This window comes from Palaemon carinicauda, chromosome 18 (assembly GCF_036898095.1).
Source record: "Palaemon carinicauda isolate YSFRI2023 chromosome 18, ASM3689809v2, whole genome shotgun sequence".
In the NCBI taxonomy this organism is placed as follows: Eukaryota; Metazoa; Arthropoda; class Malacostraca; order Decapoda; family Palaemonidae; genus Palaemon; species Palaemon carinicauda.
This window is the reverse complement of record NC_090742.1, coordinates 26,747,237-26,770,985: the sequence shown is the minus strand read 5'-3', so window position 1 is coordinate 26,770,985 and position 23,749 is coordinate 26,747,237. Positions and strand designations below refer to the sequence as shown.

General features: G+C 41.0%; 1 protein-coding gene across 2 annotated transcripts in view; it reads right to left on the bottom strand.

Annotated features, from left to right (window-relative positions):
• bonsai (28S ribosomal protein S15, mitochondrial) overlaps positions 1-23,749 on the bottom strand; it is a 131,866-nt gene that overhangs the window by 36,524 nt on the left and 71,593 nt on the right. The window contains exon 1 of one of the 2 annotated variants that reach the window (XM_068392177.1): positions 13,624-13,821. The exons of the other annotated variant lie outside the window; for it this stretch is intronic. Within the exon in view, the coding sequence (XP_068248278.1) occupies positions 13,624-13,777 (154 nt within the window). The 5' untranslated portion in view covers positions 13,778-13,821. Of the gene's footprint in view, positions 1-13,623; positions 13,822-23,749 lie in introns of those variants that run through there. 2 annotated transcript variants of the gene reach the window in all.

Genomic DNA, 23,749 nt, shown 5'->3' with positions numbered 1-23,749 from the left:
AAAAGAAGGTTTTTTTAATCATGGTGTTGAGCACTTTCATGTCAAAGATTAGTCGTACTGTTCCATCTGGTTTGAATTTATAAAATATGTGGTTGGAGTAGTAAAAGGAAGTTCTGGGGATCTGCTCTATGACACCTAGTTTTAGCAGTCTGTCACATTCACTTTCCAATATTTTACGCTTGTTAATTGAATAAAATCTATCTTTACCTGTTCTTTTTAATGACCTCTGGGCTTTAAGTTTATTATTAAACGGAATTCTCACCCCTTCATTGATAATTTTACAAGCAAAAGAGGCATTAGGAAGCTTTCTCCAACTATCAATATTCATCAATAATGACTTACCTATCCTATTCTCTGGGGGGCTCTGGGAGGAGTTATTCATTGGTTTTGAGGCCAAAGGCGAGGTCTCTTTACTTCTATCTTGATTTATAGCATTTGGCCCAATGTCATGATGGTCTGGTGCGGAGCAAAGCTCGTTATTATCTGGTGCTGAGCGAAGCTCATTAACCACTGGTGCTGAGCAAAGCTCGTAATTAACTGGTGCTGAGCAAAGCTCATTAACTGGTGCTGAGCAAAGCTCATTATTAACTGGTGCAGAGTAAACATCGTTATCAACTGGTGCATAGAATACTGGTGCTGAAAAAATTTCTCTTTGAACTGGTGCGGAGCATGGCTCAATTTCTAGGGTCTTTCTTTTCTCTGGCTCCTGAACTATTAGCTTGTCCATTTTGTGACCTCCCCCCCCTGTACCCACCTCGCCTATTACCTCTTCTAAGCGGCTGAGACTTGAATCTAAAGTTAGGGTTACCTTTGAGGAAACTGAACCTTCTTCCCTGAAATCTGCCCCCGAAGTTGAATTTCCTACCCCTGAAGTTTGCTGCCCCTCCTCTGAGGAGGGGACCTTTGTGAAAGCAGGCAGCAATGGCTGATTTTTGGTCTTCAGTTAAATTCCAAACTTCTTTAATGTCTGCTTTGATTATAAGATCTCTTACTTCTTCCTTGAGGTATCTAGGAAGTGCTCTGCTTCTGAAATTTCTTATCAAATTTTGTATGAGGTCTATGCTCCTCCTTAGGGGACCAATAATAATTTTGGACGAAAAATCAATGTCATTTACTTTGGAGGGGTATACAATGTGTGCCAGTGCTGCATGCCCTTGAAAGGCAGAAATACTCATTTTAATATTTTCAATGTCATAAAAAAATTTTCTCTTATAACTGTCATCAAATACCTTACCTTCAGGCCAGAAATTCAACTTTGGAGTATTAATTAATTTAAAAAAGTCTGAGAACTCCTTATTTTGACTACTAACAAAGAATTTATCCCGGTTATCACTATGGCCTTCACTGAAAGTTAATGCTACTAGTGAATTATTCAATTGAATTTTCCCTTCTCTATGAAAAGATGGTTCAGCTTTGAAATTGGTGGAAATATATGAAGGAATGGGTTTATTGAAGGTAAGAAGGTTGAACTCTTCGTAATCACTTTCGTCTCCATTATTATAAAAGGAAAAGAGGTCTAAATTTGCACTTTCAGGTAATTCAGGTGATCGTCTTGAGCGCTTAGTAGGAGGGGGAGCCTCATTCTTCTTAGCAGGTGAACCACTTCTGCCGAGATGAATGTTTAATATCAGTGATTTATTTACCATAGAATAATTGAAATTTTGTTCAACAGGTATAGTAAATATGGACAGCAGTGGACCTAGAAGGCTGAAGTCAGGCAATGGGGTTCACGACTCAAATAGCCCTCTTAGGTTAATTCAGTGCCATATTTAAGTGAATGATAAGTTTAAATCTGTTATTATTAATAAACTAGACCTGCCTCATATGTAACCCTTATCAGATAGCCCCCCAGGGCCTAGGCTAGTGTCGATAGGTTTAAAGCGAGAAATGTAAGCTCAAACTTACCTGTGGTCCAGCCTACTGCCTATTAAGCGCGTGCTTTTAATGTGTCAGGCAAGCAATTTGTTTTGTGTGCTTAATTATAATTTTGTAATATATAAAAATTGGAGTATTTAGTTTGTTTATACCGATTAATCGTGTAGTAATCATGCACATGCTTTGCTTAAGCTACTTACGCTATGTTCGGAAGTGCCTGCTCTAAGCATTCAAATCATAACAAGCTTACGTATGGGGGCCGCCATTTGCATTTGTGACGTCATTAGTCTAAATCAGCTGCTTTCCATATGACGTTTTCGTTGTAAACAGAATTTAAAACCTTACCTTTTCTGGATGATTTGCATAAGAGTTTGATTCTGTTGTAGTAACATACAGTATTTACGATATCAGAATTAGAAGGCATGTCACTATCTGCAGTCGATTGTGTGCGTTTTTCGTTACTGATTACGTTCTCCTCTCCGCTGGAGTCTTCACTAAGCCGATGCACCTCCGCGGAGGTAAGAATTTGCCAAGACATAATTAAGCCGTGGGCTGAGATATTACTCTGGTTGCTGAGTGCAGGATAATGAAAATCAGCAAATGTTGGGAGCAGCGGGAGGGAAAAAGAGGAGAACGTTCTGTGCCGAAGTCAACTTCAGAAATGTGGCTTCCATTGCCGAGTCAACCCGCTCGTCCCTGGTAACTCCGCCCAAGGGGGCGTGGTTTAGGGCTCGCGCCGCCGCTTGGGGGGGTTCCAGGGGGGGGGTGTATAAGCTACCACTGGTGAGTCCGGAAGGTTGAGACCTCCCTCTCCAGAAATAGTATTCCTCGTGACCCTCCTCTTGACCTTGCCCGTGCTGACAAAAAGTGCTTTTGCTGTTCTTCTTAAGTAACACCTCAGACTCCTTACTGGACATAGTAACAGTTGGTCTGGATCTTCGGTTACAGAACGAAGACTCTCTATCCGAAATGGGCCGAACCTGGAGTCCGGCACACCAGGATTTTGAGTCTTAGTTACAAACTCAGGGACGTACTTGAGGATTACTTCCCCTCATCTCCTAGAGTGGGAGACATCAGCAGATAGACCATGATATTCGCCGACTCTCTTGGCCTTAGCCAGAGCAAGCAGGAACACCGTCTTCCACGTGAGGTGGCGATCGGAGGCCTGGCGTAGTGGTTCATAGGGGAAGCCCTTCAGAGACCTGAGGACCCGAACCACGTTCCAAGAGGGATGTCTTAGCTCTGCCTGGAGACAAGTAAGCTCGTAACTGCATATGAGCAAATAAAAGTTCCAACGAGGAGGAAATATCGACTCCTTTCAGTCTAAAGGCGAGACTCAAGACCGAGCGGTAGCCTTTGACTGCCGAGACTGAGAGAAGCATTTCTTCCTGAAGGTATACAAGAAACTCCGCTATAGTTGGAACAGAAGCATTGAGGGGAGAGAGACCCCTTCCACAACACCAACCACAGAAAACTGACCACTTCACCTGGTAGACTGCCTCTGTGGATCTCCTGAGGTGTCCAGCCATTCTTTTCACAACCGGTTGCGAAAAGCCTCTCTGTGTGAGGTGCTGGATAGTCTCCAGGCATGAAGTCGAAGCGAAGCTACGGCTTTGTGGAAGATGTTGGCATGTGGTTGTTTGAGGAGGTCGTACTGTGGAGGAAGCTCCCTAGGGATCTCCGTGAGGAGATGCAGAAGGTCCGGGAACCATTCGGTGTGATGCCATAGCGGAGCTATGAGGGTCATTTGCAAGCTGTTGCTTGCTCGTACCTGGTTGAGGACTTTTCTTATCAGACAGAACGGGGAAACGCGTAAGCGTCCAGGTTTATCCACTGTTGTTAGAAAGCATCTTGCCAAAGAGCTTGGGGATCCAGGACTGGGGAGCAGTACAATGGGAGCCGGAAATTCAGGGCCGTTGCGAACAGATCCACAGTCAGGGAATCCCACAAAGTCAGGACTTTGTTAACTATCAAAGGATTCAAAGACCACTTGGTACCAACTATCTGAGTCACTCTCCTCAGCTTGTCTGCTAGCACGTTCCGCTTGCCCGCAATGAAGCTAGCTGATGGAGTCCCCGAGTTGTCTTCTGCCCATCTGAGTATCTCTACTGCAAGATGGCACAACTACTGCGAAATGGTACCGCCCTGTTTGCTTAGATAAGCTAAAACCGTGGTTTTGTCGCTCATCAACACCACGGAGTGCCTCACCAGGACCTGGTGGAACTTTTTGAGGGGCAGAAAGGCTGCCCTCATCTCCCAGAGATTTATGTGATGATACCTTTCTGATTCGGACCATTGGCCGAAGATGCAATGGTGCAGCATGCGAGCCCCCACCCTTCTTTTGATGCATCCGAAAAAAGCATCAATTCCGGGGGAGAGACGAGAAGATCGACCCCTTTGCAGAGGTTCGGCTTCGCCAGCCACCACCTGAGATCCGACTGTTCCTCTAGCCCAATGCGGACTAGGTGATCCCGGGAATCGGAGTGTTGGTTCCACTGGGATTTTAGTCGCCACTGGAGGGATCTTATCCTGTTGGGACCAGTCGGGTCAGAGAAGAGAGGTGACCGAGAAGGCGAAGCCAATACTGCGCCGGGAGCTCTTCCCGACTGCGGAAGACCTGTGCTATCTCCCTCAGTCTCTGGATCCTTTCGTCTGATGGAAACGCTTTGTGCCTTAGGGTGTCTAATCGCATGCCTAGGTATACCAGTTCTTTAGAGGGGAGCAGTTGAGACTTCGAGGTTTACCACAATCCCCAGATCCTGGCAAAACCTTTGAAGCTTGTCTCGGTGGCGGAGAAGGGCCGCCTCCAAGTCTGCCAGAATCAGCCAGTCGTCCAAGTATCTTAGGAGACGGATGCCGACTCTGTGAACCCAAGATGATACTAAAGCAAATACTCTCGTGAATACCTGGGGTGCTATGTTAAGACCGAAAAACAGTACCCTGAACTGGTAATGCTTCCGATTGAACATGAATCTCAGTTACTTCCTGGAAGATGGGTGAATTGGGATCTGGAAGTATGCGTCCTTCAGATCTAGAGTGCACATGAAGTCCTGGGGTCTTATCGCTTGTCTGAATGTGTCGGCCGTCTCCATCCTGAGAGGTGTCTATTTGACAAACCTGTTCAGGGCCGAGGGGTCGATGACTGGTTTCCAGTCTCCAGACGGCTTTTTCACAAGAAAGAGTCGACTGTAGAAGCCTGGGGATCTGTCGAAGATCTCCTGGAGAGCGTCCTTCTCCAACATGGACTGGACTTCTGCCCTGAGGGCAAACTCCTGTGCACAGAGGCAATCTTCTCTCGCGAACGAGAGATACGTTCCCCCGAAGGGGAAGCTTGCCTTGGAGAGAGCCCTACCGCCGCCCCTGGTGGGTTAGCTAGCTCCTCGGCGTCGGAACCAGACTCTCGGCCTGACCAACGGGCAACAGCGACTGCACCCAGAAGAGGAGGATCGACCTCCAAAGAGGAAGGAGATGACCGCCTTCTCTCTGCTCCCATTTGAAGGAGTTCGAGGAGAACTTCCTTTGTAGGGGGACCATCAACGCCCAGCGATGGCCACAAAGACACAAGGTCTGGAAAAGAACAGGCGCTCCCTGGGGGAAGAGGAGGAGCCGACTCACTAGGGGAGCCGCCACCTTCATCTGTCCCACAGGGTTGACATGGAGTCACAAGCCCTGCTCTACTGCTCGACCGTGCCCCGGAAGGGCCTGGTCGAGGATTAGCTTCGGGCAGAGATTTGGGCATAGAGGAAGCAGAAGCCCGCAATTTCTTCGATTTCGAGGAAGACCCTGAGAGCGAAGATTCGCATTTAGACTTCCTCTTCTAGTTACGCGCAAACCTCTCTCACTGGGAGGCAGGCCACTCCCTACACTCGGAACAGGTATTGTCCCACGAACACCGAGTTCCCCGGCAAGCCGGGCATAAAGGGTGTGGGTCCATCTCCACGGACGACATCAAGGTGCCGCAGCGGCTGCCTTCAATCCTTGGACATGTTCGCATAGCGGGACAATAACCAAACACACACCGATACACACAAAAGAAAAAGGAAAAGTAATAAAGTCAAGGCAATTTGTTTAGCAGATGGGATATTTATCCCTCACTAAAATTGTCTTGGCTGGTTTTCAGCGTTGCCGAAAGTAATACCCTATAAATAGCGAAGGTTTGTATCTGTGTCGGAGCAATTATCATTTGTTCCCTAACAGGAATACAAACCTACGTTATCTATTAGGGGTGACTCACCCATTAGAAGGTGGACGTCCCTGCCAAACTGGCTTTTAGGCTACCTGGGGGCTCCTTATTTTGAATAGGTATGTACCAAAAATAAGGAGTCCTACACCTCATTAAACCCTGCTACGCATGGTACGCAGTCTATGCAAGTCGTGTGTTGAGATATTTAGTAGTATGACTGTCAAGATAAAAGTTATTCAGTCTTTGTAGGAGAAACTATTGTAACCAAGACTTTCCAATTACCACCTCGCCAGGGTATGGGGATCCAAGAGTATTAACTTAATAATAGGTACACAAGGAAGCATGGTTTACCTGCAGTGGTTTGAGGTCAGCTTATGCAGAGAACCCAGGATGCTACTTTCCCCAAGAGAGGGGATGATTAAGAGAAACAATAAGAGCTAGTCAAACCTTTTCATTCACACAGACTAAAACTGGGTAAGAGTGCCTCAACCTTCTGCTACTTGTCCAATAAAGAGCTCGAGGTATTATACCAGCAGTAGTGCAGTATCAACCCTCCTATGGGTCACATCTTGCAGGCAGTGGGCTGTGAACGTCTTTTGAGGTTTCCACACCCAAGTCTGTAGAACCTGCGTCACAGAGAAGTTTCTCTTGAATGCCATGGACGTAGCTACACCCGACATCGTGGGCTCTGGGGCGACGTGGAGGAGGAGGGTCAGGATTCTGGGCATGGTCTATGACCTTGCGAATCCAAGCAGAGATGGTGTTCTTGGTGACCCTCCTATTTTTCTCCCTGTGCTGATGAAAAGTGCGGGTACACAGGGACGGGTTGTAGCTGTTCTCTTAAGGTAAAGCCTCAAACGCCTCATTGGGCAGAGTGAGAGATACTCAGGCTCACCTGTTACGGAGTGGAGACTCGAAATCTGGAAGAAGTTGAATTAGGGATCTACCACTCCAGGATTCTGAGTCTTGGCAACAAACTCAGGGACAAAACTAAACGCTACCTCTCCTCATCCCCTTGAATGGGCGATGTCGTATTGGAGACCATGAAGTTCAATGACTCGTTTGGCCGAAGCCAAAGCTAGTTGGAACACCGTCTTCCAAGTCAGGTGGCGATCTGCTGCCTAGCGTAATGGTTCATAGGGAGGTTTCTTCAGAGACCTGAGAACTCGAACCACGATCCATGGGGGAGGTCTCACTTCCAACTGAGGATAAGTAAGTTCCTAACTTCGCATGAGTAAAGAAAGTTCCAGCGATGAGGAAATGTCCATTCCTTTCAGTCTAAGGGCGAGGCTTAATGCTGAGCGATAGCCTTTTACCGTTGAGACTCAAAGGCCAATTTCTTCACGCAAATACACGAGGAACTCCGCTATTGCTGGAGTAGTGGCATCGAGAGGAGAGATACTCTTTCCACGACACCAACCACAGAAGACTTTCCACTTTACCTGGTAAATTGCTGCTGATGATTTCCACAAGTATCCAGAAATCCTGCTCGCATCTTGTTGCAAAAATCCTCTCCGAGTGACGAGATGCTGCATAGTCTTCAAGCGTGAAGTTGTAGTGAAGCTTCGGCTTTGTGGAAGATGTTGGCATGTGGTTGTCTGAGTAGATTGTGTCATGGAGGGAGTTCTTTTGGAGACTCCGTCAGGAGTTGCAGAAGGTCCGGTAACTACTCCGCATGATGTCATAGCAGAGCTATGAGTCATTGAGAAGTTGACCGATGTTCTGGCCTTGTTGAGTACCTCCTCACCAGACAGAACGGGGGAAAGGCATAGACGTCAATGCTATCCCACCATTGTTAGAATGCATCTTGCAAGAGAGCCTTGGGGTCTGGGACTGGGGAGTAGTACAACGGAAGCCTGAAGTTCAGGGCCGTTGCAAAGAGATCCACAGTCAGAGAACCCCACAAAGTCAGGACTTTGACGACTACTAAATGATCCAAAGACCACTTAGTACTCACTACCTAAGATGCTCTGCTCAGGTTGTCGGTGAGCATGTTCCTCTTGCCTGGAATGAAGCATGCCGATAGAGGTATCGAGTGAATCTCGGCCCATCTCAGTATCTCTACTGCTAAATGGGATAGGGGCTGCGAAAAAGTACCTCCCTTTTTGTTGAGGTAACCCATTACTGTGGTGTGTTGCTCACCACCACCACTGAGTGGCCAGCCAGGAACTGATGGAAATGTTGAAGGGCCAGGAAGACAGCCTTCATCTCTAGGAGATTTATGTGGAAGTATTCTTGACTCTGACCAGACACCTGAGGTCGTGTGGTGCAGCACGTGGTCCCCCACCCTTTTCATGAAGCGACTGGGAACAGCATCAAATCTGGGGGGAGGACGAGAAGATCCCCTCCCTTTCGTAGATTCTCCTCTGAAACCCACCATTCGAGGTCTATCTGTTCCGCTGGTCCCATGGGGATCAGGGTGTCTGGGGAGTCAAAGGCTTGATTCCCCCTGGAATTGAGTCGCCACAAGAGAGATTAAATCCTGAGGCACCCGTTGGGAACTAGACGGGCCAGGGAAGATGGCTGTCTGAAGAGAGGTAGCCACGTTTGGGCTGTAAGTTCTTCTCATTTGAGAAAGGGTCTTGCGACCTTTTTAAGCCTCATTATCCTGTCGTCTGATGGAAAGGCTTTGTGAAGATTGGTGTCTATTATCATGCCTAGGTATACCAGTTTCTGTATAGGAAGCAGGGAACACTTCGAGGTTTACCATGATCCCCAGATCTTGGCAAAGCCTCAGAAGTTTGTCTTGGTGTTGAAGAAGGGTTGACACCGTATCTGCTAGGATTAGCAAGTCGTCCATATAACGGAGGAGATGGATGCCGATCCTGTGTTCCCAAGACGACACTAGGGTGAACACTGGTGAAGACTTTTGGTGCTGTGGAAAACCAAAGCACAGCACCTTAAACTGGTATTTATGTTATCTAGGCTGAATCTCAAGTACTTCTCAAAGACGGATGGATTGGAATCTGGAAGTATGCGTCCTGTGCTTTCAGTGTACACGTGAAGTCCTGTAGTATTACCGCTTGTCTGACCGTGTTTGCCGTCTCCATGATGAATGAAATTTGTTTGACAAACTCGTTCAGAGCTGAGAGGTTGATGACTGGTCTCCAGTCTCCAAACGCCTTTATCACAAGAAAGAGTCGACTTAAGAAGCCTGGAGACCCGTTAAGGATCTCCTAGAGAGTGCTTTTTTTCAACAGGGTCTGGACTTCAGCCTGGAAGGCAAGCCCCCTTGCAGATCCCTTTGCAAGGAGTCTTTTGACACTGGATTTTTTATCAGTGGAGGAAGAGTACTCTCATAACTCCGTATGAGTAAAGAAAGTTCCAACGAAGTGGAAATATCCACTCCTATCAACTCAAAGGTGAGGCTCAAGGCTGAGCAATAGCCTTTCACTGCTGAGACTGAAAGGAGTTTTTTCTCCCGAAAGTATACTGTACAAGGAACTCCGCTATTGCAGGAAGTGACATCGAGTGAAGAGATATTCCTTTCATGCTACGACCACAGAAGACACTCCACTTAGCCTAATACACTGAGGCTGAGGGCTTTAGCAAGTATCTGGACTTCTCTCAGCAACATGTGAAAAGCCTCTCTGGGAGAAGAGAACCTGGATAATCTCCAGGCGTGAAGTCGACACGGCTGAACAGTCTTGTGAAAGATGTTTGCGTGAGGTTGTTTGTATAATTTGGTCGTGGAGGGAGTTCTCTCGATAGATATACTAGTACTGTAATTGCACGTGGTCTGGGAACCATTCTGCGTGATGCCTCAGCGGAGCTAAAAGGGTTATAATTAGATTTTTGGATGCTCTGGTCTTGTTGAGCTACCTTCTCATCTGACAGAACGGGAGAACGGTGTATACGTCGATGTTGTCCTACCGTTGTTGAAATCCATCCTGCCATAGAGCCTGAGGGTCTAGGACTGGAGAACAACACAGCGGAAGCTTGCTGTTCAGAGATGTCCCGAACAGGTCTACTGTCAGAGAACCCCACAAAGTCAGGAATTTGGTGGCTATCAAGAGGATTCAAAGACCATTCAAAGCCTACTATTCTATCTGATTCGCTCTGCTCAGATTGTCCACGGGGATATCCTTCTTGCCTGAAATGAAGCAAACTGATAGGGACACCAATTGTTCTTCTGACTATCTGGGAATCTCTACTGCAAGAGGACATAGAGGCTGCGAAAAGGTACCGCCTTGCTTGTTAATGTAAACCACTACTGTGGAGTTGTCGCTCATCAACACTGTGGAGTGACCTGCTAGCACCTGTTGGAGATGAAGAGCTAGGTATACTGCTCTCATCTCTATAAGGTTTATATGCTGATACCTTTCAGACTCTGATCATAGGCTGGAAAATGGGCACCCCTATCATTCTTTTGATGCCTCTGTATAGAGAATCAAGTCCGGAGGAGGGACGAGTGCAAAGGTTTCCATCTGCCATCTATCAAAGCAGGTCCGTCATATCTTTCTGAGTGAATGGAACTCGTGTGCCTGGCGGATCTCAGTGATGGTTCCACACAGACTTTAGCTGCCACTGCAGGAATCTCAACTTGAGGAGGCTGTTTGGAACTAGACAGAGGAGAGATTAGGTGACCTAACAGACGTGAACATTGATGAGCCGGTAGATCTTTCCGTCTGAGGAACAGTGATGCCACTTCTCTCAGCCTGTTGGATGGCGTCTATGATCATACCGAGGTATACAAGTCTCTAAGAAGGAAGCAGTGATGACTTCTCAAGATTTATCAAGATTCCCAGACCTTGACAAAACTCTAGAAGCATTTTTCAGTGATGAAGAAGAGTTATCTCTGGCTCTACTAGAACCAGCAGAGATGAATGCCATCCTTGTGAGCCCACGATGGCACTAGTGCGAACACCCTGGTAAAAACCTGAGGTGCTGTCGCAAGACCTTAACAGAGAACCTTGAACTGAAATACGTATCTTTCCTCGTGTATGAATCAGAGATACATCCTGGAAAACGGATGGATTAGGATCTGGAAATATGCATCCTTGAGATCCAGTGTGCACATGAAGTCCCTTGGCCAAACTGCCTGGATGACTGTGTCTGCTGTCTCCATCCTGAACGGAATCTGTTGAACAAACGTGTTCAGAGGAGAGAGATCGATGGCTGGTCTCCAGCTTCCAGATGCCTTTTTCATAAGAAAGATCTGACTGCAAAAGCTGGAGACCCATCCACAACCTCTTGGAGAGCACCTTTCTGCAGTATGGTCTGGAATTTGGGCCTGAAGGCCAGTTCCTTTGCGGATCTCCTTGCATGAATGCTTAATGGGACTGGAACCCTAGTCAGAGGAGGGAGAGATTGAATGAAGGGGACTCGATACCCTATGGCAATCACCTCGATCATCCATGGATCTGCCCCGTGATGCTGCCACCTCTGCCAGAGGTGGTGCAGGCATCCCCCCACATGTGGTTGGTGATGAGGATTGCTGCTCCTAGCAGGACCAACTACCTCGGCCACTCCCTATAGTTCTCTTCTTTCCCCTGAAGGACTTTCTCCCATTCTGGTCTTTGGTCTGAAAGGTGTGCTTGGAAACCTTGGAAGGTCCAGAGGATCTGGAAGTTGAGGAGTTGGAGGTAGCCTGCTGACTATGAGAAGACTGGGATGATCTTCCATACGGCATGGATGTCATGGCCCTATGGAGGAGAGAATCGTTCGTCGATTTCCTCTATCTTTCAGCAGCCCTCTCTATCTCCTCTGCCAAACAGGCTTCCCTTGCCTTGACGTTCTTGGGTTTGCTCTTGGAGTCCATGGATTCCCTTCACACAGGAAAGTGTTTCTCAAAGATATTAGGTGGAGGAACTTGCGAAGTTTTGGGGACACAAGTTGTAGAAGCCTTAGCTATAGGAGCTGAAGGTTTTTCCTCTCCTAGAGGCAAGGAAATTGGACGTTGGTCCGGAGGCACTACCTCAATTTCTTGAGGGTTGGAAGGTTGGAAAGTGTCGCTTGCTAAAATATAGGATCAGTGATGTTATGTTAATTTTGCGAGCGCCGTGAACCATTAGAACAGTGGCCGAGATCGAGGCCCAATAACATTTGGTATTGTCAACTTGCATCATCACCCGACCTAGAAATCGCCAATGTCCATCGCAGGTGTTGAGGACTAGTAATATCCTAATTTTATATTCTTTTACATCCATTTACGCTATTTATTTTCCCTACGCATTCAGTCACACCCAGATAAGTTGAATAAAGATAGGTCAAGTATTAGGCTAAAAATTATAGAATCATAGGTATTTTAGAAAGAGAAACCAGCTAAGCGACCTATAAATACTTCAGAAACGCATAAATCACACTTTTCTGATTAGGAATATACCATTAGTTATGCCCGGAGATGAATAGAACATAAGTAATAGATTTTTTTTACGTTTAAAAAAAATGAGGACTCTTTTTCACTAAGGCGAGTGGCTATTAAAGAGAGATGTTCACCCTTTGACTCCCGTCAAAAAATGACTTCATAGCTCCGCCCTCTTTTTGTTCCACCTATACACTTCGTTTGATTGCCCCACGTGACTTATTCACGCACCACATGACTTGATACTTTGAAATAATTGGCTCATTTTAAACAAACGTAAGCCAATTATATTTAAATATTCCTACCACTGAGTGGATTTTCTTTTCATTCTTCTAATGTTACTAATAATAGAATGCAACGACTGAAGCCATTGTCTGGCCCTCCCAGGATATTTCTTTTAATTCTTCTAAAGTTACTAATCACTGTGAGCTTAAGGGGGGGTCGCAGGGGAGGGGGAGGTCGCAGGGGAGGGGGGGGGGGTGCAGGGAAAGGGGGGGAGGAGCCCCCACCCCCCACCGCTAGGCCTAGGAAGGGGTACAGGGCCCTAGATTAAGTCAGGTGGTTGTGTTAGGTTAGATTTGTTATAGAGTAACGTCTAAAACCGTTCATTTCAGAGGTAAATGAAGGTGATATTCGTGCAAAACACATCAAAATTACCTGCAAAAACATATTTTCATGTCACGTTGGGCTGGTTCCTCTTTCTAAAAATTTACCGAATCATATACTTAAAGACTAATCTAACCTTATGAACTTGAGTTACCATAAGTTGGCTAATTTTACCTTTCAAAACCTAATCTAATAGTCTTACTGGTAAATCACAGTACAGCATATATCTTACAATAATATTTAAACTGCCTACGTCAGCTCTAACAACAAATTTCAAAGCTTTATCTTACCGGTAGGTTAGGATTACTCAACTAGGAGCCTTTGTTTATCAGCGGCCAGTTTATTACGCATTCATTAGAAATGGACATCAACTAACCTAAACTTTTCCACCCTAACCTAACATACAAACCATGTTCTTACCTACTTGACTAACGCGGGGGAGCTAACGCCCCCTTACGACCCCCATTACACCGCCGTATTCTAAGTTAGACATGATAATACATACAGGTGGCTGCTATCATACATACACCCCAATAGTTTCTAATTTAAAGTTTAGTCTGTAGGGAATAAACTTTAGTAGGAAAGTTTTCCCCGTCCGTAACTATAATAAAACCGACTAAGATTCCAGCATAGCGTAGAGTAAAAGTACACCAACCTGAATTAAGAGGCAGACATAATCTGGTAGAACTAGGAGATACTGAGGCAGGTTGTGGAATACGAAATTTTAAGCCTCTCAGTATGTGACATGATGCTGGAAAAGCTCTGGTTGCACGATAAATACTACCGAAGGCTGACATCGTCACCGACATCGCCAAATTTTGGCATTCAGAATTCTATTATTCTAGTGATCATAACAGAGATATTTGCCTTTTCATCGGCTCCTCTTCAGCTTTCTTCTTTTAAAAAACAATGTAAAGTTCATATCTGTATTTTTGTAAAGAATAATTACGTATATAATGTAAATTGCTAAAATGTAATTGTATTTTTATAATAAAAGATAAAAAAAAGATCTTAACCGAGATATTTACCTTTTCATCGGGACCTCTTCAGCTTTCTTCTTTATAAAACGATGTTAAGTTCATATCTGTACTTTTTGTAAAGAATAATTACGTATATAATGAGATATTTTCCATTTAATTGGCACCTCTAACTTTCTTCTTTATTCCGTTTCTTTATTATTTCCTTTTTTTTACAGTTGGTGCATACAGTATATTCTTTTCTATTTATATGTTCTTTCCTCCTTTCATGAAACATTTCGAATTATTTTATTCTTTTACTCTTTATGTGGCTGCTGTAATTCATTAATTTTTTAACTCTTCGCTGAGGCTCTAACAGTAAAGTAAGAAATGGTCGAGGTCTTCTGCTTCGAACAACGAGCATCCTACTATAGATATCCTACCACAGATCCCACATAAATGTAGACGACAGCCATCTTGTCACGGGAACTTATAAAGGTCGCCCAGTTCTCACCATTGTTTATTGCTAGTTTGCTGTAGTTTTGTGCTGCCATTGGTTGCACCAATAAGCGTACAATGTAGTCAGACAACTAGTATTAAATTGAATAAATTGAGGAGTAAACACACAGAGAAACAGTCACACAAATTTATATATAGGCCTATATATATATATATATATATATATATATATATATATATATATATATATATATATATATATATATATATATATATATATATATATATATATATATATATATATATATATATATATATATATATATATATATATATATATATATATATATATATATATATATATATATATATACACACACACACACACACACACATATATATATATATATATATATATATATATATATATATATATATATATATATATATATATATATATATATATATATATATATATATATATATATATATATATATATATATATATATATATATATATATATATATATATATATATATATATATATATACACACACACACACACACACATATATATATATATATATATATATATATATATATATATATATATATATATATATATATATATATATATATATATATATATATATATATATATATATATATATATATATATATATATATATATATATATATATACACACACACACACACACACATATATATATATATATATATATATATATATATATATATATATATATATATATATATATATATATATATATATATATATATATATATACACATATATATACATATGTGAAGAATTTTCTTCACTCTTCTTCTTTTAATCGTATTTTTAGCTCTCTTCTACTAATACTATAGCTACCCCTTAAACATTCTCTCCTACATCTAGTTTTCTTTAACGATACATAAGGAGAACTAATCTAAACTTGTTGACAGTGGCGCACGCCATGCTCGTGACGTCACAGCGTATATACGCACAACAGATGGCCTTCGTTGTAACCCCGGCGTATGTTGGTTCTTTCCTTAAACTACATGGGTCGAGATTAAATTCCTAAACTGCATTTTTTATACAAATTTCAATACTGCTGAATTAATGCATCTTATATTTCTCAATACCAATTAAGGTTTATTAATTTTAAGATGTATGCCCATCGCACCAATCCATTGCTAATTAATCATTTTAAATATTAATTTTTAGCAAGCCAGAATAGGTAGGATTGTTGTATATATAACCTCCCTCAGAGCAGCAAGATTTATCTGAGTATTTAGTACAAATTCCTGCCTCCTCTGCACTCCTTGCAATATATATATTGCCCTGTCCTGGAGTCCCGATATGGCAACCCCAATGGATTACCGTGCGCATCAAGCTCCTCACCTGTCTGGAAAGGGGAAGCCAGGTGATCTCGACCGTATTGTCGAGCCCATTCAACGAAAAGCTGCCCTGGCCTACTGATCTGCTGGGTCAGTGAATCCGTACACTTCTGGCTCACCCCCATCCCATCCCACTCTCCCAAACGTGACTCACTAAGGAGTCCTGTTGCTGCCGGTCGGAGAGATTGAGAAGAAGAGGACCCTGATGTACCTAGTTACAGCTACAGTGAGAATTCTTGGGGTGAGCCAGGCAAGAGTGCAACGTGCCAATTAGTGCAACAACCAGGTCAACAGCCACCACGGGCATAGGACTAAACTTCAAAGGAGTGCAGGTACTACATCAATGGCCATTTAGTTTTCCCCCATTTTTTTATTAGCTTAGACTAATTTTAACTTTATAGGGAACCTGGCTAATTACAATATTCGGACTGTGTGCGGTGGGATTGTGTGTATATATTTTTTTTCTATACAATTTTTTGCCTTTTGAGACTAACATAGTCTCTGGGTCACGTGGGCCACGTGCCAGACCCCATTTGGATTTTTGATTATTGCAGACCGCGTGTCTAAACCATCATCTTTATAATTTTGAATTGCTTTTAATTTGGATTCTCTTTATTATTCCATTTTTGTCTCTGTTAAGATGTCCGTTTCTTTGATGTAAATTTGTGAATAAATCAATATTAGGTTAATTAAACCTCCATAGTATTTTTGCTCCCTCATTTATTTTAATGTGTGAAATGAATAGTTGATCACGGGACAAAATACCCAATATTTGAAGAGTAAGTCTATAGGTGGTAACAGCGAGGTACTTTGCATTAATATATTTGCTTCGAAGGTAAAGATCCTTATCTTTAAACTTTTAAACTACTTTACATCACTGCTCCCATTTTGGATTTTGTCTTAATTACTTTAACGTAAAATACCTGTCCAGCATTTCATTGGGGTAGCTGGGACGGAGCCAGAACAGAGCCTGAGAATGAGATGACTATAGACCTGACAAAGCTAGAGTAGGCCATAAATTATTGATATTTCTGCGTGTGGAGTTCTCCGGCTTCTGGACAGTAAATTTCACTTTTGTATTTGAGAGTGATGGTTTGTGAATTGTGACAGTAAAGTATTAGCAGGGTGTTTGTGCCCCGAGAGTAAGTGCTCATATCCTCCCCTGTTGAACTTTATGTAACTGTTATAAGGAGACTTTCCCGGACTAAGTTCCCACTCAGAACGCAACCATTAAAAAATTCTCCACAACATACACACACATATATATAATATATATATATATATATATATATATATATATATATATATATATATATATATATATATATATATATATATATATATATATATATATATATATATATATATATATATATATATATATATATATATATATATATATATATATATATATATATATATATATATATATATATATATATATATATATATATATATATATATATATATATATATATATATATATATATATATATATATATATATATATATATATATATATATATATATATATATATATATATATATATATACTGTGAAGACAACAAGACGAGCAGAGAGAATGACAATTTACTGAATTGTGTGTGTATAGATTGCCTTACCTTATGTAAGACACGGGCTCTTGCCGTTGGAATTTACTGAACATGCAACGGTCACTATATTACCCCTGGATAGGTACGCTACTCGGACACCCCTTTAAGGGTATACTCGGTCGCGAGCGACCCCGACTCCAAAAAAAATTCAGGAAAAATTTAGTTATGCATCAATCTGTATTGTTTGACTTGCTAAAAATACTTAAAAGAATGCTAAAAACTACTGAAAATATAGATGATACCCATCTACAAAATACCTATTTATTGGAAATATATAAAAAATTTAAGTATACAAAAAAAAAAGACGTAAATATTCACAAAAAATAGAAATATACATATACACATAAATCCCTTTAGGGACACCTTCTTAGATGGCAAAGAAAGTCAAGATCTGAAATGAGAAAAAAAGGGTAACTTTTTTTGGCCAAAAAAATTTGTCCAAATTTCATGAATTTTTTTGGGTACCCAAATGTAATAGGAAGAGGCTAATTTTTTTTTATAGAATAAACTCATATTATCCTAGAACAGAAATGAATAATAAAATGTGCACTAAGATGTAATTTACTGTTATAACAGGGGTGAAATCTAAAGGTAATTTTTGACAGACTAGTTTCACAATGTAAATTTCTTATGAAAATCATTGTATCTCCTATAAAATATGATATTTATGCATTAAAATATACCAAAATATCACGAATTCTATACAGAACAAGAATATATATAGATATGCCAACTTACCTTTCGGGTATGTCAACAAAATGGCCGCAGACCGCAACAACTCTTACAGCCCAATCTACCACTTGAAATGAAGAATGGGGTTGCAAGTTCCATATTATCATCAACATCTCTTTTTAACTCCATTAGAAGTGTGTTGATGACATCCATGCCGAGGGAATACTGCCTGCTGGGCATTATTGAAGATAAATTCAAAATAAATAGAAAAAAATCAAATTTGCAAAAAATAAAAAAAAATTCAGAAATTAGCATTTGAGGGAAAATGGACCTCATGGTAATATATGGCATCTAAGCCAAAACCAATGTCATGCAAGTGGTAGACACACCATCCACCCACACTTTCCAACTATAAAGAACCAAACAAGTATCAACACTGTTCGACAATTTATAACTATGTAATAAATTTGCTGTTTGATCACTTACCCCTATAAAGGTATGTCAGGGTCGAGGTCGACCCCGGGGGGGGGGGGGGGGGGTAAAAAAATGGGGAAGGAGGGAAGTTAGACGAAAATCTGTCCTAAAGCAGACAATGGCATGTAGACTAGTCACCCCTTGCAGGTCGATCACTTCCATATTCGAGACAGCTGATGATTTATGGGGAAAAACAGGTTTTGAAAATGCTGTAGGGGTCGCGTACGACCCATCATACCTCTCCAGAGAGCGGATGGATAAGTAGCCCGGGAGGGAAACATTTCCCACCGGCACAATCATTTGTGTTTTTATTCAAATATAAATATAAAATACGAAGGCGGTAACCTAATGAAATATACATTGTTATACATGGATATAAAGCTCTCAAAAAGTGCAACATTGCTACGAAGAATAAATAGTAAAGTTACAATATACAGAAAAAGAGTCCAGGGGGAGGAAACACAGTGGGTAAGACAATGTCCTTACAACACACACACACACACACATATATATATATATATATATATATATATATATATATATATATATATATATATATATATATATATATACATATATTTTTCCTTACTTCCTTTCCTCACTGGGCAATTTCTCCGTGTTGGAGCCCTTGGGCTTATAGCATCTTGCTTTTCCTATACATCATCGTCATCATCTCCTCCTACGCCTATTGGTGCAAAGGGCCTCAGTTAGATTTCACCGGTCGTCTCTATTTTGAGCTTTTAATTCAATACTTCTCCATTCATAATTTCTTACTTCGCGCTTCATAGTCCTCATAGTGGAGCGGATACCTGACAAAGAGAGTTCATTTTATGATGCCTCCTTGTGATGTTCTTAAAGAAATAAAACTGTGAGCCACTCAATTTTTTCACTTTTCAAGATGGCCGCCATATTTTTTAAAATGGCGGCCAAAATTCCATGCGAGAATTTGACAAATTGACCACACGAAGTAATTTTGATGACCAGTGGCCTAGATTTGAGGTAAAACATTATATTTAAGTCAATATTCACTATTCACTGTAAATACAATTTTGTGAAAACTTTTTGTTGTATGTATGTATTTATACATATAGCCTATATATATACAGACATACACATACACAATATATATATATATATATATATATATATATATATATATATATATATATATATATATATATATATATATATATATATATATATATATATATATGAGAAATTTATTTCATTATTTAATTAAATGTTTGAGTGGGAACTTAGTCCAGGAAAGTCTCCCTATGTCAGTTACACAAAGATCAACAGGTGAGGATAATGAGCACTTACACTCGGGGCACAAACACCCTGCTAATAACTTTACTGCCGCAGTTTACTAACCGTCACTCTTAAATATTAAAAGGGGAAATTTTATTCTGTCCAAAGGCCGGAGAACTCCACACGTGAAAATAAAAGTAATGTGCTGGCCTACTCTAGCTTTGTAAGGTATATAGTTGTTGCGACCCATCTCAGAATCTGCACCGTGTTGGAATATTCTCATTTGGCGCTGCGCAATGTGAAGATTCCCAGATCGCGCGACCAAGTTGGAATCGTATTTTGGTTGCTGTGGAGTGAAACAGATTCACATAAATACGCCGACTGACTCGTTTGCCTTATATGGCAATAGGTGTGTTAACAGCATTAGGTTCTATGGGGTGATCTCCTCGTCGTATATGCAGTGATCAGGCCATTATTTAAAGTCAGGTCATTATATGTGTTTAATTTGTTTCCAAGGCGTGTTAGTTATTGTAGTATGGAATTGCCACCTCTATCTGTCACTGTGTTTAGGCCACTTAAAATTGTTGAATGTCAGCCTCTAATTCACAAACAATGGGGAGGGTGATTTAGAAAGTTTGGCAAATTACGAAGTTATTAGTTATTCCTAGACTAGATAATGATAAGTACTTAACTGGCAATTGAACACTTGTTAGCAGCTTGGCAGAAGGTCGTGACAGCACACTGACTGACAAGCACTTTACATTAATGTCGTCTGCTTGTGCTTTATATAGGCGTCAACAGCCGCGGGAACCCAACACTGCATTCCAACTTTGCCGCACAAAGTAAGAATTCTAACATCGCGCAACCCGATTCGGAATCGGCGCAGATTCCAACATAGCGCGGAACATAGTCATCTTGCAATCTCAGGCTCTGTTCCGGTTCCGTCCCAATGACCCCAGTGAGATGCTGGACAGGTATCTTACGTTAATGTAATTAGAGAAAAAAAAATGGGAGCTGTAAAGTTAAGTTTAAAAGTTTAAAGATATGGATCTTTACCTTCCAAGCAGATATTCAATAATAAGTCGCTCGCTAACACACCCTTTTTCAAGTTACTTATTCCTTTCAAATATCGGGTATTCTGTCTCGTGATCAAATATTCATAAAAGGCACATTGAAATAAATGAGGGAGTAAAAATACAAAGGAGGTTTAATTAACCTAATATTGATTTATTATACAAAGTTACATTAAAGTAAATGGGCATCTGAACAACACAAAACGTAACAAAAAGAAATGCAAATTAAATAAAAATATGATTGATTAGACTCATGGTCTTCTGCAATAATCAATAATTAGAATTGGGCTGGACACATGTCCCACGTGACCCAGAGACTGTGCTAGTCTCAAAAACAAAAAAACAATATCGAAAAAATATACACACAATTCCACCGCACACAGTCTGAAGTATGTAATAGCCAGATAACCTACTCAAGTTAAAATTAGTCTAAACTAAAAATGGGGGAATAACTACGTGGCCATGTTTCTGTACCTGCACTCCTTGGATTACTGTCCTTTGCCCTAAAAGCCTGTTGACCGGAACGTTGCACAAGTTGGCACTTTGCACTCTTGACAGGCTCACCCCAAGAATCCTCGTTTGTGGTAGTAGGGTTTCCCAGGTTCCACTCCTTCACTGTCTCCAGCCGGCAGGACTCGTGTGTGAGTCAAGTTTTGGGAGAGGGGGTGGGGTGAGGAGCCAGAGGTGCAAGGGTTTACTGACCAGGGTGGTCAGCCGGTCGACACTATGGCTTACGAACAAGTGGCGTGATTATAGGGTTGAGAGGGATCACCTCGCTTCACCTATCTAGACAGGTGAGGGTCATACTGCGCACAGTAACCCAGTGGAGGTGCCATATTGGGACTTTTGGACAGGGCAATATATTGTTGCAAGGAGTGCATAGGAGGCAGGATTATGTACTAAAGACTTAAAGGAATCTTGCTGCTCTAAGGGAGTTTATATATACAACAATCCTACCTATTCTGGCTTGCTAAAAATTAGGAGTTTAAATGATTAATTAGCAATGGGCTGGTGCGATGGGCATACATCTTAAAAGTTAACAAACCTTAATTGGTATTGGGAAATAAAAGCTGCCTTCAATTCAGCAGTATTAGAAATAATTCAAAATCTGTTTAATATTTATCTCAACCTACGTAGTTTTAGGAAAGAACCAACACACGCCGGGATAAGGCTACTCGCTGTGCGTATCTACGCTGTGACGTCACGAGCATGGCGTACGCTACTGTCAAGAGTTTAGTATATTTAAAATAGTTTCCCCCTAGGACCTTGGTTCTCCCGATATTTTGGTAAAGAAAACGATGTAGGAGAGGGCGTTTAATGGGTAGCTACAGTATTATTACGAGAGAGCCTAAAACACGAATGAAAGAAGAGAAGAAAAATTCTTCACACTTATCTATGAAATCTATATTTCTTACAAAAGCTAAAATCCTAAAACAGGAATATTCAGTCTGATAAAAAGTCAATAAAAATTTTCTCACCAAACATAAATCTTTCTCTCGTTTAAAAACTTTAGAGTTGCTAAAAATATGTTTTATAGATAAAATACAGGCACTCTCATTACATCTAGGCACTGTTTCACGGGGTGTGCACATCAAATACTCATGCGTAAATTTTGTATGACCTATGAACAATCTGGCAAAAATTGCTTGTCTTCCCTTCTCTTTGCATTGACGATTCCCATAAAGAAAAGACTGGCTTTAGTTCCTTCAACTAATTACTATTAGGTTCATTACAATCTTTCAATGATCTTGCCATTTTGTAGCTACAAAATGCTCCAAGTAGACAGCATAATCTTTCACGAGTAGTGTAAAAGCTTGCTTTGGTAAAGTGATTGAAGATTTAGCTGTAGCATCCGCTTTTTCATTACCCAAAACCCCAACATGGGCAGGAATCGAATAGAGAAAAACTTGTCAAGGAGCTCTTCTTTTATTTTCAATACCAACTGATTCTTTTGAATGTAACCCTTTAGGACTTCTAGGACACTTCTTGAATCATTATAGAACACAAACTTAAGAATCTCCCTGTCTTCAATAGATTTGATAACCACAAATGCTGATATAATGGCTGATAGTTCGGATGTAAATACCGATGCTTCACTGGGTAATGAGACTGACTAATTTTGTTTAAAGGACACTACAGTACAGCCAGCACCCAGTGAATATTTAGAGCCATCAGTATAAATAGCATATTGAGGTCCTTTTCTTTGAATATGTTCCGAAGCGTGTCGCTCATGGTGGCTAGGAGTATAGCTATATTTCTTTGACAGATAATAAATATGAAACCATATTATTGTTTTCTTTAAGGTCCAAGGTGAAAGAAAGAGAAAAGGTTTAATAATATTCATTCTGATGTTTGTAGATTGTAATAGCCCATTTGCTCTTATTGGAAATGGTGGTTCACGGGTGTTTATGAATATGTCACTGAGGTAGAATAGCTTCTTTGTTGAAGAATTGGTATATAGGATCTTCAATGCACTTCCTATGGTTACAAAATCTCGATATAAGGACAAGGGTGGTTCCCCACTTTTACATAGTGCTGATAAATTTGGGGGAAGACCTGAAGGCTCCTCTACATAGTGTGTGTATTGGAAAAGATTTCATGAAAATGTATAAAATATATATGTATATATATATATATATATATATATATATATATATATATATATATATATATATATATATATATATATATATTAATTCTTATCTTCCTTCTCTCAAACACTCTCCCAAACTCTGTCACTAATTGACCCAGCTTTTCCTCCAAGCCTGAAATCACTACCGTATCATCCACAAACAAAAACCAATTAACCTCCCATTCATGATCATGCTTATCTGGTAGTTTTAATCCTCAACTAAACAATCGAACATTCACCTCTACC